Consider the following 20,558-nt stretch of genomic DNA (forward strand, 5'->3'; position numbering starts at 1 on the left):
AAAATGGTACTTTAAATTATTGTCCCATGGTGTTGGAACAATTAGCTATGATCGGAAAACAAAATTTAATAGCTATTTTTATATTTTTTACAGAAATGCAATCCAGACAAAGTAAAGATATTATCAGAAATAATAATAGCCATAGATATTCTACAAGAAAATATCAATGAAGTATCAATGAAAGTATCAATGTAAGCCTTTGTAAGAATGATATCATAAAAGAAATGCTTGACAGATTTGGGGCACAGGAACACTTTAAATATTATTATAAAAATATACTAGTAAATCTGAAATGCAAAATTATGAAAATAAGACTTGCATTATTTACTATACTGTAAAAGAAACTTTTTGACAAAGATGAGCAACTCAATTAAAAGGTGAGAAAAGAACCTAAATAGACAATTCATAAAGGAAATTTAAATGGTCAATAAACTTAGATGATACCTACATCACAACCAAAAAAGTGCAAGTAAAAACAATTGTGAAATGTCCTTTTGTTTGTTTATTTGCATAAAAGACTGGCAAAAACTAAAAAGATTATTAATAGAGTTGCAAGGGTGCAGGGAAATGGACAACCGAGGGCATGTTGGACTTGTGGGGCCCCCACACATTGCCTTCATGGGTCCCCTCTCCATAAAAACATGTCAAAGCATATTTTATGGCTGCATTGGTATAAATAGTATATAATCTAGGATGGATTAATTGTATATTGTATTTTCATTATTATTATAAAATTTTCTCTTAATTTTAAAAGAAGTTAAAATATTTTTATGGCCCCTAAAAATACTCATACAAACAGGCAACCATATGTGTATAGAGACGTTCATTACATTATTCATTGTAACTGCAAAAAATTTAAAACAGGCTACAAATCCAAGATGAGGACATAGTTAAATTAATTTGGCAAGGAAAAGTTTGATATATATGCATTGATGTGGTAAGTTCACTTTGATGTACTTTTGAATTTAAAAAGTCAGATTAGAGAATAATATTTAGTAAGATCACATAAATGTTTTATATACACGCACATTTCCAATGACTGAAAAGATATACTATAAACAATGAATGTGGTTATCTCTAACACAGCAGAGTTGGGGAGTACAGTCTGAATTGTATAATTTTTTATAATGAACATTTATTATTTATATGAAAAATATTTACATTTTGAAGAGAAGAAGAAATATTTCTCTTTTTGATAAAGTCTGGAACTCCTCTGAAGAAAGCAATCTTCACACACAGCTGAGAAGCCTTAAAAGATGCTCAAATAACCAAGTTGGTTTCTTCCCCAGCCTTCCTGCAAATCAGAAGTGGGGAAATACAGTGACATTTTCAAAGCACCGAAAACCAAAACCAAACGAACAAAAATCAAAGGCAGCTTAGTTTTCCTCATGAAACTACAGTTGGCTTGTGCCTGAATCACAAAGTGAAGCTTTCACCTGGTCTTCCAAAAGTTCCCCCGGCTCCTAAGCCACCGATCACCCAAAGGACAGGCAGGCTGGGACTGAGAAGCAAAGTTCTGAGCGACAGTTAGGGGAGTGGCAGTTGGAGCGTGGGGTGGTCCAGGGACCCCACTACCTAGGAGAGGGGCTCTAAGCCCATCTGCCGGGCCTCATAATGGCCAACTAGTCACGGCCAATGTACTTCATGCTGAGTCTCAGGAGGCCTACACCTGAACATCCAAAACTGATTCCATGTCAGGGACTATCCTGAAGCCTTAGCAAAAGGCTTCTGAAGGACAGGACGTCTTCCTCAGCATGTCATCACTTCTCCCAAACAGAAGGAAGATGCTTATGAAACTCCACCAGGGATTCTGTTCAACTCTTTCAAATAAGTAAGACTTGTTTATGATAAAGCAGGCGTTCGTTTTTCTGATGGATGATGACCACGCTGCTGCCTCCCATGGTACAGGGAGATGTCCACCCTGGGCTGCAGGCCAATGAGGAGCCAGGGAGGCCCGATTCAGGCTGTTTGGTGAGAGAAGTCAGATGATGAGGTGGCGGGTAGCCAGGAGGGGAATGGGAGCAGACACTTGTCCTGAATGGAGACTGTTGCTGAGAAAAGGCTCATTGATACATTAACCCACTTATTAAACTGCTAATTTAGTGTGTGTCTGCTTTGTGCAAGGCATGGGACAGTAGAAGAGACAAAAGAGAAACAAGGCAGACTTCCCTTCCTCCACACGCTCATAGTCCAGTGAAGAAGATACAGGTGCAAAGGTGTTCCCTAGGCAGCAGTCCCTAACCTTTCTGGACAAGGTCTGGTGCTCCTATGAGAATCCAATGCCTGAAAATCTGAGGTGGGGCTGAGGCAGTGATGCTAACGATGGGAAGTGGCTGCCAATGCAGATGAAGCTTCACTTGCTCGCCTCCTGCTGTACAGCCTGGTTCCTAACAGGCCAGGGACTGGGTACCAGTCCATGGCCCTGTGGTTGGGGACCCCTGCCCTGGGGTAGAAGAAAGGATAAATCATAGCAAGAAACAGCTATTTGAATCAGGGCCTTGGAGAAAGGAGGTGTTGCTTCTGGGCCAGAGGCTTCCTGAAGGAAGTGATGCGTGAGCTGATTCGTGCAGATGGGTAGGGTCAGCTGTGAAGTGCTGGGAGGAAGCATATTCCAAGCAAAGAGAACACCTGGAGCTAAGAGAACCATGGGGCGTGTGTGCGAAACAGGAAGGAGTTCTGTTTGCTTATAACATTTAAGGTATGAGTACAGTGGGAGTGAAGGCCCTCCTGAGGATATAAAAGGAAAAGGGTAAGCAAGAACACCTGCCTGGGCTCTCTTGCCTCACACCCCTTACAGTTTCATAGGTCTCACTCATTCTCTCTCAGTCCAGTCCACAACGTCTCTCTTTAGTTTTCAATGTTAATAGGCAACTTGACTTAATTATGTTTTTTCCAACATTTCCTGTGGGAGGGGGAGATGTTAACTAATGACTTGACCAGTTTGGTCAAAAGAAACAGTGCACCCTCTTCCTCCTCCTGTCTTACCAGCCTCGGGGGTGACATTAATCAGGCACTTACCAGATGTAAATGTTGCTTACGATCTCATATGCACTAACTCATTGAACCCTTGCATCAATCTTGTGAGATGCATTATGACAGGTAAGTAAACTGAGACTCCGTGGCAGAATGTCCTTGAGATATTCAGGACAAGGGTAGGAGTGGTCAAGGAATCCTGCACTCACCAAGACACACAATGTGGTGAATAGTATCTCTTTGAAACCAGCTTGATATATTTTATGCATCTGCTCTTTTTTATTTAGAGTTTTAATTAATGAACTATGCAACACCTAAATCATGCAAATTAGCCTACATGTTGATACTGATAAGACCCTGGGGAACTTTGCTTTATCTCTTAGTGTTAATTTTAAGACCTTGGGAGGTATTTATTTCCGTCTTCACGGCTTGTGCGTGAGCTCGCGCACTCTCTCTCTCTTCTCTCTCTCTCTCTCTCTCTCTCTCTCTCTCTCTCTCTCTCTCTCTCTCTCTCTCTCTCTCTCTCTCTCTCTCTCTCTCTCTCTCTCTCTCTCTCTCTCCTTGTCTGAGATCTCTCTCCAGGGACTTGTCCACTGTAGCTCATGCGCTTCCTGAAGCACCAAGGAGGGAACAGGGGATTGGGGCAGAGCCATCATTAACAGTGGCTTCCTGAGCTCTTTTCTCCTGCCTGTTTCCCTCACCTCCCAACTTGACCCCCAGTCACCTTCCCAGCCTAGTAGTCCTATTTGTCCTCACAGCACAGTATTCTAGTTCACTCAAGTACATCTACAAGAGAGTTTTGTGATGCTGCTTTCCTGCTTGGAGGAGAAGCTCCACTTATTGACTTAGATCTATGTGCCAAGAACAATGACACACTGATTAAATCTTCACACAACCCTGAGGCAGGCAATACCATCCTCTCTTTACAAACAAAACAAAACAAAACAAAACAACCACTGAGCTGCAGTGAAAAGGTTCAGTTGCCAGTCCTTGAACCAGGCACTGTCCACTCTACACCACTACCTCCAACTGGGAGAGAGTTTTGAGGGCCAGAAAAACTTCCTTTATTTCCTTTTCTATTTAATAGTTTCTCCTCTCTTTCTCCTTCTTTTTCTTTTATTTCTTCTCCTCCTCCACTTCCTCCTCCTCCTGCAACCAATGAAAAAATTTCTAACAGTACGAAAGGGTGCAAAATGAAAAGTGAAAGTCTCCTTTCCTCATCATTTCTGTTGGCATCAACTGTCAACAGTTTCTTGTCTCAATGACTAAAAAAATGTATGCATCACACACATTTAGCTTCTAAATTTACACAAAGCAAAGCAATCTCTTTTTTAAAAAGAGATCTATATTGAAGTATAATTGACACATAATATTATATTAAGTTCAAGTGTACAACATAATGATTTAATATTTTATAGATTGTGAAGTGATCACACAGTAAATCCTGTTAATATCCAACACCATACATAGTTACAAAAAGTTTTTTCTTGTGATGAGAACTTATAAGGTCTACTCTTTTAGCAACTTTCAAATATGCAATACAGTATGATTAACTATAATCTCCATGCCGTATGTTACATCCCTTTGACTTATTTATTTTATAACTGAAAATGTATGTATTTGACCCCCTCTACCTATTTCACCTACCCTTTACCTCTGGCAACCATCAATCTGTTTCTGCATCTATGAGTTGTTTCTTTCTTCTTTCTTTCCTTCCTTTCTTTCTTTTCATTATTTTTCTTTCCTTCTCTCTCTTTTTAGATTCCACATATAAGTGAGATCATATAGTATATGTCTTTCTCCTGACTTATTTTACTTAGCATAATGCCTTCAAGATCTATCCATGTTGTTGCAAATGGCAAAATTTCCTTCTTTTTTATCACGTTGTGTGTATATGATATGTGTGTATGGGCTATTGTAAATAATGCTGTAATGAACATGAGGGTGCACATAGCTTTTCAAGTTAGTATTTTCATTTTATTCAGATAAATACCCAGAAGTGGAATAGCTGGAACATGTGGTAGTTGTATTTTTTATTTTTTTGAGGAAACTCCATTTTGTTTTCCATAGTGGCTGCACTAATTTACATTCTTATCAACAGTGTACAAGGATTTCCTTTTCTTAACATCCTGGCCAACACTTATTTCTTGTCTTTGTGATAATAGCCATTCTAACAAGTATGAGGTGATATGATATCTCATTGCAGTTTTAATTTGCATTTCCCTGATAATCAATGATATTGAGCATCTTTTCAGGTATCTGTTGGCCATCTGTATGTCTTCTTTGGGAAGATATTTATTCAGATCCTCCGCCCATTTCTAAGACTCAGATTGTTTGTTTGTTTGTTTGTTTTTGCTATTCGGTTGTAAGAATTCTTTATATATTTTGGATATTAATCCCTTATCACATATATAATTTGCAAAATATTTTCTTGCATTTGGTAGGTAATATTTCCATTTTGCTGATGGTTTCCTTTGCTGTACAGAAGCTTTTTTAGTTTGATATATTCCACTTATTTACTTTTGCTTTTAGTGTTTCCAAAAAAAATAATAATTGTCAAGACTGATGTCAATGAGCTTACCACCTTTATTTTCTTCTAGGAGATTTATGGTTTCAGGTCTTAACATTCGAATCTTTAGTCCATTGTCAGTTGATTTCTGTGTATGATAGAAGATAGTGGTCCAATTTCATTCTTTTGCATATGGCTGTCCAGTTTTCCCAGCACCATTTATTGAAGAGATTGTCCTTTGATCATTATATATTCTTGGCTCCTTTGTTGTAAATTAACTGACCACATATGTATGAGTTTATTTCCAGGCTATTCTGTTCCATTAATCTATGTGTCTGTTTTTATGCCAATACCATATTGTTTTGATTAGTTTTGTAATAGAATTTGAAATGAGGAAGTGTGGCACCTCCAGCTTTGTTCTTCTTTCTCAAGATTGCTTTGGCTATTTGGGATCTTTGGTGGTTCCGTACAAATTTTAGGATTATTTGTTTTATTTCTATGGAAAATACCATTGGAATTTTGATAGGTTTTATACAAGTAGAGATTGCTTTGGGTAGCATGGACACTTTAATAATATTAACTCTTTCGAGCCATGAGTTACAGAATAGTTTTCTATTTATTGTGTCTTCCTCAGTTTCTTCCATTAATGTCTGATAGTTTTCAGCATACAGGTCTTTCACCTCCTTGGTTAAATTTATGGCTTTTTTCCCTCTTAATTATATCTGAGATCTTTCATATCAGCACATATAAGAGCTTTGAATAGTTTCCCGTATCACTCAGAGTAAAATACAAAGTCCTTACTTTAGTGGATATAACCTTGAGGCCAAAGCATGACAAAGATACCACAAGAAAAAAAATTATAAGCCCACAATCACTTATGAATATAGATGCAAAAATCTTAAAATATTAGTAAATCAAATCCAGCAATATATGAAAAGAAAGTGCATCACGACCAAGTTGGATTCATTCCAGGAGTTTCGATGTTAATTTAACATTCAGAAATCTGTGTAACCCATATATTAATAGATTAAAAAGAAAAAGCATTATTATTATCTCATAGAGAAAACTATTTGATAAAATTCTACACATTTGTAATGGAAATAGGAATAGAAGAGAACTTCCTTAACCTGACAAAGGGGCTCTATAAAATCTATGGTGTTAGAAGTCGGTATAGTGGTTATCTCTGCATAAAGAGCAAGTGTGTAGGGGGGGCACATTTCGTAGTAATGATCTATTTCGTGATTTGGTTGCCCATTTGTGGTTACTTTGTGATAATCAAGCTGTGCAGGAATAATTTGGATGCTTTAGAGTACAAGTATTATACTTTATTTAAAAATGTTATAAAAAGTTTTTTCAAGGGAAAAAAATGTAGTCCTTCCTGATTATCTCAGAAGGGTAGAGGGTGTGACCAGGGATTGTGGGAGCTGTCAAGGACAGGAGATGGAGATTGATGGGATGAGAAGAAATGAAGAAAACAGGGTGTACATGTGCTGTACAAAGTTTTCAGTGAAGGGAAGGAGTAACTTGGAGATGAGGTGCAGAGGGGAATACATTACCAGAAAGCAAAAGAAATTAGGGAGTATGGAATTTAATGCCTAGATGCCCCTCACAGAGTGAATTTTTCTAAGATGAGAAGACAACACATTTTACCTATTCTCCTCAATCACTTTTACAGTCGGTCCTAATCCCTCTAACAGCCCAGGAAAGTAGTTAATATTATTTTGTTTTACTATTGGGGAAACCTAGACTCAAAGCGAGGATGACTGAGCCACAGCCCAGGCCCTAGAGCTCCTCAGAAGGCCTGTCTGGATGTGATGCCAAGAGCAGCCACCGTGTTAGCAGCCAGTACAAATCATGGTCCCTCCGTTGATCATCAGTTAACAGTAAAATAGGAATAGTATCTCCTTCCAAGGTTATAATAAGCACTAAATGAGATTTTGTGATATCATAGGCATTCAATACATTTTTTTCTCCCATGCCAACATATTCATCTAGAGCTCTCCAAAGATATCATTCAAAAAAATCCAGGATCATGAAGACAGTTATGTAACCACCACTCTACCAAGTAGGACTAAGGAGAGCCTCGTTTTCCTGGTGAGGCTTGTACTGACTAGACATTAATAGAGGAGGGGGCTGGCTTTTCATAATAAGCTTGTCCTAGGCCAGCCTTTCTCAGTGTGGTCCAAGTAGGTTCCTGGGACTTTCAGGGGGTTTGAGGGTAAAAACTGTTTTCCAACAATCTCAAGCCAGTTATTTGCCTTCTCCTCTCGCATTCTCTTACTGGCATACTATTCAGAGACTAGAGGACATATGACATCACGCAACGGCTAATGACGTGTACTTGAACGTGTGCTTGACATCTTAGGTTTTAAATGTGTTTTAACCCCTAATACATATACGTCCATAGGTATGTGCCAGAATTAGGAAATAAAAATACAGGAGTCAGTTAAATTTGAATTCCAGATAAACACGGATATTGCATGGGATACAATCATATTAAAATATTGCTTATCTGAAATCCAAATTTAATTTTACGTCGTGTAACTTCCCCGCCACGCCCAGGCTTACAGCCAAAAAGTTTGCAAACCGCTCCACTAGGAGACAGCAAGCTGAGCCGCAGCACGATCCTAGTGATTCCGGAAGCGGCACTTCCGGTCAGGCGGCCGGCCAGCGCGGCGGGGCCCCGCCCACCGCCGGAAGCCGCCGCCGGGCCTCGGCCAGGCTTTTCTCCCAGGCCCGGCCCCGCCCTGACCCACCGCCCGGTGCCTCCGGGTGCCTCCCGCGGCCCGGGGCTAGTGTGGGGCGCGGAGGCGGTCGGATGGGCTTCCTGCCTCCAGGGGGCAGCGACCGCGGCCCGATCCCTGCGTGACCAGCTTGGCGCCCGCGCCGTTCTTCCTGTCGCTGGACGTGGCGGGCCGACCAGCGGGCGGCCACGGTCGGCGGTCGCCATTCCCGTGTCGCTGCGCCCGCGGGGGCTGCCCGAGCCGGCCACGATGCCACTGGGCCTGAAGCCCACCTGCAGCGTCTGCAAGACCACGTCGTCTTCCATGTGGAAGAAAGGCCCGCAGGGGGAGATCCTCTGCCACCATTGCACGGGCCGGGGCGGCGCGGGCGGCGGGGGCGCCGGCTCGGGGGCCGCCGGCGGGACGGGGGGCAGCAGCGGCGGTGGCGGCTTCGGCGCGGCGACCTTCGCCAGCACCTCGGCCGCCCCTCCGCAGAGCAACGGGGGCGGGGGCGGCAAGCAGGTGAGCTCCTCCGGCCCCTTCCGCCGGCGCAGGCCGACCCGGGGCGAGGTGGACGGAGGCATAGCGGGCGGGGCGGGGCCGGGCCTCCGGGATCGCTGTGCCACTGCTGGACAAGGCCGCCACCCCTCATTCCTTGATGAGAGGTTAACTGGTTTGGCCCGTTCTAAGCACCTTTTTCTTGTGAGAAATTGAAAGTCTAAAGAAGACAATTAAAAACGCTTCAGAAATCCCCCCATTGTAATAACATTTTGGGTAGCAACCAGACTTCTCATTATCTAACATACACAAACGTAAACAGGGTCATGCTACTGGGCTTCTTCCTAGTAATAAAGGCTATTTGGCCATTCTGTTATTCATATTATGTCATTTAAAACGGCAGGAGACGGGATGTCTGGCGTTGGAGAGTTGTTATTAAGGGTTTTTCTGTTATAAATGCAAGTAGGTAGTTCTTACTTGGCCTAGGCTTACTCCTTCTGCTGTCTTTTGCCCTATTGCAAGCAGCTCACAGTTTGTTAGAGGCTCTGAAGATGCTGGTCTAGGACCCTCACTGTAGTCAGCCCAGTTCATGTGATTACCCAGCATGAAAAGAAAATGTGCACTCTTAACTTTTTAAATGTCCATATAAAATGTATACTCTGGGATCCTTGTAAGATGGTTGTATTGGGACAACAGCCTTTCTACACTTTTTATTTCTTTCTCTTTTTTTTGTTTTTTAATTGTTCTGTGTAACAGAGTAAGCAGGAAATTCACAGGAGGTCTGCTCGGCTCAGAAACACTAAATACAAATCGGCTCCAGCTGCTGAAAAGAAAGTTTCCACTAAAGGAAAAGGGAGAAGACATATTTTTAAATTAAAAAATGTAAGCTGATTGTGGACAGTGACTTTTACTGTAATGGCATTGTGTGTGTAGTGTGTCTTGCCACTGCCTTCATCTCTCACCTTTGAACTTGGACTTTCCTGGGAGCTCTTCTGTAGTATTCTAAGGGGTAGTCCAGACTTTCTGAAGAGACTGAGCTCTGTTGCAGGGGGCTTACTGTTTATAAAGTTAATAATACCTTTTCTCTTTTTTAGCTTTTATTTTTCTTCTGGAAAACATAAAATATGAGTCTGAAAGAAACATAATCCGTGGGTGCATTGTATTGGGTTCTTTAGGCAAAGGATTATGGTTCTTGGTATGGCCAGTTACACTAGGAAAACTTTTTTTTTTCATTTTTTAAAGATCTAAGTAAATAATACTGGAACTCACTCATTTCCATATTTGCTTTATAGCCCTAGAAAATGTATCTTACTGACTTATGATCAATTTGATGAATATGAATTAAAAATTTTACTAAATATCTCCTGCCGTAAGAAAGTAGATTGTTGAAAGACTTGTGCTGGGGATGGTTGAAAGCACATTTTTGGTGCAGTAGATTCTCATTGTCTTTGTGAATACGAGGGGGCGCTGGTCAAACACGATGCATTCTAGACTAGACTATTTTTTTAAACCTCAGTATGGTAGTCATTTATTCAGAACGAGAATGGTTGACTTAACCAGTAAAGGCATTTCTGAAGTTGGGCATATTTGTAAAACACAAAAGGGCCCTCCAGTATATCGTGCAGATTGTGGATTCTTATCAAGAGTAGTTGTCTCTAATTTTTTAAGATTTTAATAAATTAATTTTCTAATAATCAGGCATTTGTTGACTAGATAAAACATGTTAAGTAAATATTCATTCGATTATTGTTGTTTCACTTAAACGTAGGTTTTCCTCAAGTATCCGGTAATATGTTGTCTGAAATTTTTTCAATATCAATTTTTTTAGTAACCCTCCAAGACGTGTCTAGGGAGGCCTTTTTTTTTTTTTTTTTTTTTTTTAGACAAGGCAACTCTTGGTTTACCTCACAGATTGCAAGGACCTTTTGAGCTTACAGTTCTTTATTTTTTTTATTTTTTACACCGACAGCACCTGGTCTTAGGTGGTCTCTCATCCAAGTACTAACCACTACCAGTAACCACTAATCCTGCTTCCGAGATCAGACGGGATTGGGCTTGTTCAGGGCAGCATGGCCATCCATAGATGAGGCCTCCTTTCTGTGTTGTGGTGTGAAAGTACATATTGCAGCTTAAGACTGGATTTCAGTGATGGTCAGGTGGTGGCAGATTACTAAGAACTCTGAAGGAAATTTCTTTTAGTTCAGGCTTGTTAGGAAATTAGTTCCAATGCTTTTGAGTATCATAGCCAGTCGAATAGTTAATTTGAGATGGAAAATGTCTTTTAGGAGAGACACTTTTTCATTTTTTTTGTTCAGCTACCCATTTTTTATTCCACTTCTGCCATGCTCAGGCCTGTATATTTTTATAACTAAAATGTTAATATGTAGTAAATCTGAGAGGGCTTATGTTAGCTCTCAGCAGCATAATCAGAAGAAGCTTTTCTTCTGGTTCTCAGCAATTTTCAAGCTAATGGTAGCAGAAATATTTAGACTGTGCTTTGCCACAACATCCAGAAAATCTTTTATCTTTTTATTGCAGTTTTGTCACCAAACAACAAATTTAGTATTTCTCAAATTACAGAACTCTGCTATATGGCTGGGAAAGTGCCTATACACACAACACACATACGCGATATGTCTGTATAATATTGTTATTTTTGTTTTTTTCATAGCCCATCAAAGCTCCTGAGTCAGTTTCCACAATAATCACTGCAGAATCAATCTTCTACAAGGTAAATTATCTGTTGAGTTACTGAAGGACAATTTGGGCCTACTGTATAATGTGCTTCTAAAATGTTGGCTTAGTCTGAAGGTCTCTGCTTTTCTGTAAAAAGTGTGATTGCATGTGTTCTTTCCTAAACTATTTCACCTAGAGGTAGCTGTTACAAAACATCTCTTCCAGCGCTGAGGTGGGAGGGGAAGTTGCCTATTGAAATAGGAAATGAGGATCTTAAGAATTTTTCATTCAGATTATGGGAATAGTCTTTAAAATGCTAATGTGTGGTATGCAGCTGTGAAAGACTGAGCCGTCCTAGTCAATATGATGGCAGGGAAGGGTGAGGACATAGGCAGGATTTAAACTAGTAGAGGATGTGGAGTCTGATGTCTAATGGGCAGAGTAGGCACAGAGATTCTAAAGTGCACTTAATCAGAAGTGGCAGAATAAGGGCAGAGGGGATTAGCACTTACTATAAGTCCATAGAGAGAATCCAAGATGTTTCGGTAAAACAGAAGGTCAGGTTTTTAGGGACAAAGGTCAGGTTCGCTCTGGACATTTGATACGTTAGTGACAGGTGACATTTTGTTATTTTTGAACCAGAAAACTGGGAAAGCAATCGGAACATAGAAAAGGTCTCTAAGGCCTGGGAGGCCTGGCACAGGCAATAACCATTAAATACTGTCACTGAGGGGCAACTGTGTGAGTTAGTGCTTCATACCTGGCCTCAGTGCACCAGACACTGGGAAAAACAAGGCTTCACACTCCTTAGGTGTACCTTGTTTTTGGTAGTGCAGAATCTAAAAGTCTGTGCACAGGCAAACATCTCCTATATTGCCAGCATTTCATAAAACTTAATAATACATGGCTGAAGTTTAGTATGTGTTTGCTATTTATCAAGCACCGAGGTGAACATTTCACAAGCTTTATTTTATTCAAGTTTCTCCATGAAGTGGTTACAGTTATTCCCATTTTATGGTGAGGACATGGAGGTACAGAGAGTTTAATTAACTAGTCCAAAGTCGCATAGCTGACAAGTCATGGAGTGAAGCAGTCTGATGCCAGAGCCCAAACCTGGAGCTCAGCTCCTGGCTCTACTGCATGGCAGGTGGTTGTGTGACTGGGCTAGGGCCTACCTTCATCTATAAAACAGGGATCGTATGTAGAAACTACCTCATTGGGTCAAATGAGATTATGTTTGTTGAGCACGTAGCAGAGTAAACACTCAATGAGTAGTAAAAATTATCACATTTTCATATTTGTGCATTACCTTCACAGCTGAACATACAGTTTATAGATTAAGCCCAGAAGCAACTGGTTGAGCCAAGGACTTAGTGTGCTAATGATTTCTAGGCATGTCTCAATGGAAAGGCATGTGAGACCTGTTATCGCAAGGATCGGTAATTTTTGGAATCTCACTAAGGTATTGTCTTTGCCTTGCAGTTCTGCTTTCACACTATTATGTATTTTGAATTAATATTCATTCAGCATATATTTGAGTGCCTATGATAAGGAAGGGCCCATTTTTTATGTGTGTGAGAAATATAATCATTTATAATTTTGGAAAAATGATTATACACATAGACAAAAAGAAGGCACAAATGCAAACCATTTATATGATAAATAATTTAGAACTTTGGCGTAGTGGCAAGAAGGACCCGCTGATGATGGGTATGAACTAGTAAGGAGTGGATTGTGGCCCACAATAACTATGCCCATCCATAGTGATCCAGATGCAACAGTCACCCTTAGACACATTGATGAAAGGTCCACCCGAAGAAACTCCTGGCTTGTCACTCGTGTTACAGTTTAATTACTGGAAATATTTTCTCAGAACCATGTTTATGGTTGAGGCGCATACCCGAGCAGCTTTACCTGCTGTCAGGGCCCTGTTTTGAGGAAAGCAGTGATGAATCACACCTGCAGATTGGGTCCTACAGTTGAGGAGAGTATGGCCTGCTAAGACTTACACCCACCTGAGGAAGTTCTAAGTGTCATAAATATTTGGGTCAGCCATTATGAGTGTTCAAAGGAGAGATTATTTCTAGTTCAAGACCCAGGAAACAGGATGTGTACAGAGGGCAGAGGCTTAAATGCAAGATGTGTACAGATTAGTTAGTTAGCTGGGTATGAAATAGAGCAGGGATAACACATGAAGTCTTGAACTCCAGAAATACCAGACATTGTTTTGGGGAAAGAAATTAAAGTGAACAGGAGAGGAAGAGACAGGCGCCAATGAGACTGGAGAAAGGTATGGTAAATTGAGGATAAACTTATTCTGAAGACTGATTATAATCAGAAGAGTCTTTCACTTCTTTGGCTGGAATTTATGGTGTTTCTTTTCCTTAATGTATGGTTGAGGAAGAAGATACATAGTGTATATTCTCTCCAGATAAGCACTGATTTACACTGCTGAGCTAGTGTAGACACTTCGGCAGCAGCTCTGCCTTATGTGGCTTTCATGGAGTCACTTAACCTTTCTGCAGCTTAATGGCTCTAGCCAAAAAAAGTAGGGATAGTACTGTTGTGATAGAAAATCAAAATATTTTTATAAACAAATGTTTTTTCCAGATGCAAGTTTGTGTGTGTGTGTAATTTTTTCATCCAAAAGTGAAACAACTTTAGAATTGACATCAACCGTTACTTCATCTCAAAGACCTTTTATTGGCCACTTTATAAGCTCTTGCTTTTACATTAGGGAAGTTTCAGTTGATAGTTGTGGTGCCGATCTATTTATTCTAAATATGGGATTATCTTCTATTTCCCCTAGGGAGTATATTACCAAATTGGAGATGTTGTTTCTGTGATTGATGAACAAGATGGAAAACCCTACTATGCTCAGATCAGGGGTTTTATCCAGGACCAGTATTGTGAGAAGAGCGCAGCACTGACGTGGCTCATTCCCACTCTTTCTAGCCCCAGGGACCAGTTTGATCCTGCATCCTACATCATAGGTGAGTTTGACAAGTGGTACGGGTTCTTGAACCCAGTTAAGTCTCTGTTATTATGTATAAGAATGCATTATTAGTCTGCTTGGGCTACCATAACAAAATACCCAGACCGAATGGCTTATACAACAGAAATTTGTTTTCTCATGGTTCTGGAGGCCGGATGTCTATCAGCATGCCATCAGGGTTAGTTTCTGGTGAGAGCTCTCTTCCTGGCTTGTGGACCCCCTCCTTCTTGGTGTATGCTCCTGGAGTCTCTTAGCAGAACGCCAATCCTATGGGATTAGGGTGCCACTCATGTAACCTTAATTACCTCCCTAAATGCCTTGTCTCCAAATACCATCATATTGAAGATTAGGCCTTCAACATATGAATTTGAGAGGGATACAATTCAGTACATAACAAAGAAGCATAAGTATCATTAAGTACAATAGAGAACTTTATAGGAAATATGAAAGATGTTTATATAGCTAGGATTTTGAGTTAGGGCAGTATGCATCTCCTAAAATGTCATGTACATAAGATTTCTCTGAGTGACTCAGGATTAAATTTTTTTTTTTTTTAACTCAGGATTAAATTCTATTAAAAGAATTTATTTTCTCAGAAACTAGGTTATTTAGTTTACTTATCAAAACCTACTTAAACATTATTTCTAAAGGAACAATCATAGTTATTTCTAGAATCTTACAAATTCTCAATACACATCCTTCTGCCTGTCACACAGATCAGTCTAGACCTTTTATAACATATCATTGTTGGTCATTGAAATGGCAGCCACTACACTGATTAATTTCAATGCTGCCAAAAAAAATGGCACAAAAAGTTCTTTACATAGACTCACAAGAAGTTACTGATTAATACAATTTCGAAAGTGTTCAGAGTTGTTAAGTTACTCTGGACTTTTTAACCTTTCTGCAGTGGGCATATATTACTTTTGCATTCTGAGGAAAAAAACATATAAAATTTTTTCAGAGAGAACTCAGGGCCAATTAACATACTATTGTTATTCTCACCTGCATGTCAAGTTTGATACATGACCAAACAGTTTTAGTCTTCTGCTTGTAAGTACGTAGAAAGGTGGACTTTCACTTATCTGATCTGTTGGATAGGATTCTCAGCAGAGGCAGTGATGTGACAGAATGCCCTCTGGGTCTTCTCTCCCACCTCCTCTTCCTAATCCTCTTGATTTCCAGAGCACAGACTCTGGAGCCAGCCTCTCTGGGTTCATAGCCCATACACTTACTAGCTGTGTGATCTTGGGCAAGTTCCTTAATCTTTCTTGCCTCATTTTTCTCATATGTAAAATGGGAATAATAAGAGTGCCTACCACAGAGGGCTTTTATGAAGGTTCGAAGAATTGATATGTACAATACTAAGAACAGTACAGGCGTATAATAAATACTATATAGGCTAAATATTATTTTTAGAATCCTTTCTGCATTGAGTCACTGTTCTGGGGAGAATGCCATACCCCTTAAGCAGTTAAGGTAGAAAAAATGATAGAGTGACTTCAGAGTAATAAATGTTCCAAAGAATAATGTCAGGTCACCAACAGAGTTGTTTCCCCTACTGTCTAGGAATTTTAACATTTTATGATAATGATACATATGTTTGAAAATATGTTTAACCTTTCCATTGGCTGCCTTTAGGACCAGAGGAGGATCTTCCAAGGAAGATGGAATACTTGGAATTTGTTTGTCATGCACCCTCTGAATATTTCAAGTCACGTTCATCACCATTTCCCACAGTTCCTACCAGACCAGAGAAGGGCTATATATGGACTCATGTTGGACCTACTCCTGCAATAACTATTAAAGAAACAGTTGCCAACCATTTATAGTTTAAAAAGTAAAACCGAATTTCCAGTTATCTTCCATTCATACCACTCACTATAAGATATGCACATGTTTCTTTAATGTAATTCTTAGATGAGAAAATGAAAAAGTTTTTTCCCTACTACCCAGTAATCATTTTACTAGTCACTTGGAAAACTAAAAAGGATAGAAAATAATTAAATATATTTTTAAGTTAAATCTTACATCCTGGAGATGTATTTTCCCATACAAGGGCTGTAATGACCAGGGAGACCATCAAGAACGTAGTATCTATTTTTCTCCATAATTTATTTCTAGAAACTTATAAAATTGAGTCCATTTTATATTTTTTAATAAGAAATATAAAGTGTTAATTAAAGTTTGGATTTCTGGCCAAGGATTGAACCAAATGCAGCTATGACCAAGAAAATGCTCTGGCAGACTGCTGACTTCTTTAACCTTAAGGAAAGTGATTGGTAGATAATTTTATTGGCCCAGACCTTTTAAAACTTTGATCTAAAAAATAATTTAAAATTTTTTCATATAAGTCTTCTATAGCAAACAGATTCAGAAACATTTTGTTGATCTTAATATGACTGTTCTCACCTACCTTCTCAGGCAAAACGAGGCTTCCAATCAAACCAAAAAATTTTATAGTGCAGTCAGCTTCACTAAAACATATACTGTTCATGTTTTAAAAAGGATTCCATTTGGTGGTTTCTTGGCTGCTGTTAGAATAACCACTGGGCAGTCATAAAAATGATTATTAGGTCAACTATAATTAAAAAATAAATGTAAAAAAATTGTTAAAAAAATTTTTAAGTGGTTAATACATTATTAGCATTGACATAGTTTAAAGTTTAAAAAGTCTGCCCCAAAGTTAAACCACCTGCTATGAACTCACAATAATAGGCCTAAAACAGTGCCTTGCACTTGGAAGGCCTGTTGTATATGAAATTGTCCAGAATTCAGGTACAGGTTTACTTCAAGTGCAAGTCAGCCAAGTATGGGAGCAATGTTGTGAAAACAAGAAGTGTAGATTGCACACACTTGCCTCCTCTCCTGACTTAACCAGTGTTTTCAACCCCAGGAACATTGCCAGAATCTAATTTAATCATAATGATTTTGTGTTGTAGCACCTTTCATTGTTACCCTTTTCTACACAATTATGGTTCGTGTGTTGGAAATAAGCAACTATTGATAGTTCTATGTACATAGCTAGCTCTCTGTAAATAGTTCTCTCTCTGTTCACAGTAATGACAGTAAAACTGATTGTAAATACCATTGTAAATAACTGTCTAAATGTTAATGATCAAACTTTTAGATTAAAATGTATTTTTCACAATGTATTTCCTTTGGATTTATTTCATTTAAACAAATAGGGCCATCTATCAAAAAATGGTATGAATAGAAAACCGCAATGTTGTATTATTCATAAGTTGGAGTGACAGGTTCTTCATCAGTATATGTAATTGATTTTAGGAAAATCAAAGAATGGCTGATTGAAAAAATGAATACTTAAGATCTAGGTCCTTGCTTATGGGAGGTGCTGAGTATAGAGTTAGGTTAGATACTTTTAATTAAAATGCCTGTTGATATTTTAATACTAATTCATACTTACTTTGGCTTAAACATCAAATTCTCTTGTGAACAACCAACTCAAGTAGAACTTCCAATTGTTATATTCTAGATTAGTATTAAATTGTTTTTAAGTTTTAACAGCATATTTTTAAGATGATCTTTAAGTAGTTCTTTTACAGAAATATTAACATAGTAGCTGGAAAAATTATCCCAGACCATTCAAGTTCTTGGCTGTGAAAAGCATTTCTAGTACTAAGTTTGAATCACAATTACGTTTCAGCCATAAGTAAGTAAAATCATAAGAACAATGGATTGAAATATATATAATGCTTTTACTTATGTATGTGTGTATACAAATATACATAGATACACATACTCAGTGATGTTCTGTCTTGGACCAGAAAAGGGAGGGCACCTTTGTGGGTTTTGTTTTGCCACCATGGACAGACATGTTTTAGGACTCGTGTTTTTTTTATTTCATACCAGGTGTGTGACTCATACCTTTTATAGGATGGTGTACCTCCTAAATCAAAAAAAAAAAAAATTAAACCTAGAAGTCAGGGAGAAGACAGGGAGAAACCAGAAGGAACCTGAATGACAGGAGGGAAATGCCTAAGTAAGTTATAGTGCATTTTTCTTCTTTATACTTTTCAGTATTTCCAACTTTGCTGCAATGAGCATACATAGACACATACTTGTCTGAGACTGTCCAACTAGTGGCAACAGATTAGCAATTTTAAGTCCATACGTAGATAGAACATTTGATAAATAGTGCTTTAAGCCTTATAAGGGAGATGAATAAACACAGGAAATAAATTCAGGGATTTAATGTCCTATGTTTATTTACTTAGTGAATCTAAGAAAGAACTCAGATGTGACCTTCAGCTTCATCTACTCTGGGCTAGACACAAGTTTAGCTCTGTGATGAAGGACGATCTGCATCATCCAAGCTAGAGGCTTGGCAAGGGCAAGAGACTGATGTAGATTTAAGTTTGTCCTTACTCTCCTCTACTTCGTCCACCTTCCCTTCCAGACTGCCTGCATGCCAGCGTAGGCCCCAGCACCAGATGCAAAAAAGTAAAATCCTTCCACAAACTGTGTAACAGGGCTCCCATAATTGTGTCAGGTAAACTCTATCACAGAGCCTCTATTGAACATTCTACTCTTCTATTTCTCTGATAATTCCTGATACAGTTACTGAGACTCTGAAGGATAAAGAAAAGGAACTGATGTTTTTCATTATAAGCTATTTAGAATTATCTGGCCTTTAAAAAAATATGTATTACTTTGATAAAAATTTTTAATTGAAAAGTAATGAAGGAGACCATATAGGGAAAGATGAACAGATTGGATTATTAAAAATTTTAATCTCTTAAAAAAATGTGTATACAGAATTAAAAACCACTGTTAAAGAAGTGGAAATTATTAATCAGTATTTCTTATTCAACATGACAGATTGGCATGAAATAATTACTCAACTACAAGCAGAAAAGCTTGTTGCAGAGACGGTTAGGAAGAAGAGTCAGGAAGAAGAGTCGGAGTCTGGAAATTCGTTAACTAACTTGGATAAGGGAGAGGGGATGAATGGCAATGCTAACTTCTCACCCCTGTCTCCATGGCTTTTTATTTTCTCTCTCACAAAGCTGGTTTTTTTATTATTATTAGTTACCATCAGATTAGTAATCACAGATTAACTCCCAAATTCAGCCTCAAGGCCACCACCTTGTTATCAGCTACTCCCTCTTATCCTTGTGCCTAGCGAAAGAAGTCCCAGAACAGGTAAGGCGTGTGCGCCCTCTCTGTAGTGTGACCTTGTTGCTCCAAGCACCAGGCATCCTGCCAGGACTGCAGGCATCTCTCACAACAAAGCTACAATGATAACCTCAACTTCTTGTAACATCATCGCTCTTTTGAATTACTCTTCACTTCTTTGTTCCATCTGTTTTACAGAAGCTGAGATGAAGGGAGAAGGTTTATAACAAAAATACCTATCCCTATGGATAGAGAAGGTGTGAGTAAAAAGGACAGTAACCTTAGAATAAAGGGTGAAGGTGCCGTTGGGGAAATGTAATTAAAACACTCACACACACACACACACACACACACACACACACACACACACACACACGCTTCCCAACCCCCCACTCCCCCCATCCCGGAAACCCTCTCCACAGGTAGATATAAAAAAACACTTTTATTATTGACTGAGCATTAAACCAGAATGTGATGCGCACTGAAGGCACTTGGCCAAGAAATTGCAAAGACAGAAAGAAACCTCAGCCTTTTATCTAGCCAAGCAGATGCATCCCATTACATACATGTTAAGATAAACAATAACCAGTTGTCAACTAAGAGAACTTGACAGCACTATAAGTCGCATGCGGTTCTTCCTATCTTTACCTGGCACTTTGATTGACCACCTATGTTAGCTAACTGACTTTATCTAGAGGGGTTTGGGGAAACAAACTCATCTTTATGACGGGAGTTACCGTTACAACCTGTCCCCACAGAAACTGGGAAGAGGGGTACTATCTCCTGGTGTTTATATTTCAAAGAGATGGATTCCATGTCTTTGAGAAAGGCATTTCTAGGTCATAAAGCTGTCAAAGAGACTGAGACAATACTTATATTTACAAGTTTTCTAAGGTAAATATCCTGAAAAAATGGGTGGGGAGGGAAATCTTTTCCCTTGTTTTAAATAGAGTAATTAAGCCTTTTATTTTAAAGTTGTATTTGTTGCTACAGTGCCCTCCCTAAATTTGGAAGAGGAAGCTTTTGACTCAGGCCCTTACATCAG

General features: G+C 39.2%; 1 protein-coding gene across 1 annotated transcript; it reads left to right on the top strand.

Annotated features, from left to right (window-relative positions):
- The first annotated feature begins 8,195 nt into the window (after positions 1-8,195).
- GATAD1 (GATA zinc finger domain containing 1) lies at positions 8,196-17,529 on the top strand. The gene is made up of 5 exons (XM_016161311.2): positions 8,196-8,727; positions 9,460-9,585; positions 11,375-11,434; positions 14,189-14,372; positions 16,016-17,529. The coding sequence occupies exons 1-5, from the start codon at positions 8,476-8,478 to the stop codon at positions 16,204-16,206; spliced, it is 813 nt and encodes a 270-aa protein (XP_016016797.2). The 5' UTR covers positions 8,196-8,475; the 3' UTR covers positions 16,207-17,529.
- Positions 17,530-20,558: the final 3,029 nt, after the last annotated feature.

This window comes from Rousettus aegyptiacus, unplaced genomic scaffold (genome assembly GCF_014176215.1).
Source record: "Rousettus aegyptiacus isolate mRouAeg1 unplaced genomic scaffold, mRouAeg1.p scaffold_m13_p_13, whole genome shotgun sequence".
In the NCBI taxonomy this organism is placed as follows: Eukaryota; Metazoa; Chordata; class Mammalia; order Chiroptera; family Pteropodidae; genus Rousettus; species Rousettus aegyptiacus.

Bases quoted from the DNA above. Each gene is read 5' to 3' on its own strand.
- GATAD1 (XM_016161311.2), top strand. From the start codon at position 8,476: ATGCCACTGGGCCTGAAGCCCACCTGCAGCGTCTGCAAGACCACGTCG. The intron at 8,728-9,459 runs GTGAGCTCCTCC...TCTGTGTAACAG, and splicing joins GGGGCGGGGGCGGCAAGCAG to AGTAAGCAGGAAATTCACAG. The intron at 9,586-11,374 runs GTAAGCTGATTG...TTTTTTTCATAG, and splicing joins ATATTTTTAAATTAAAAAAT to CCCATCAAAGCTCCTGAGTC.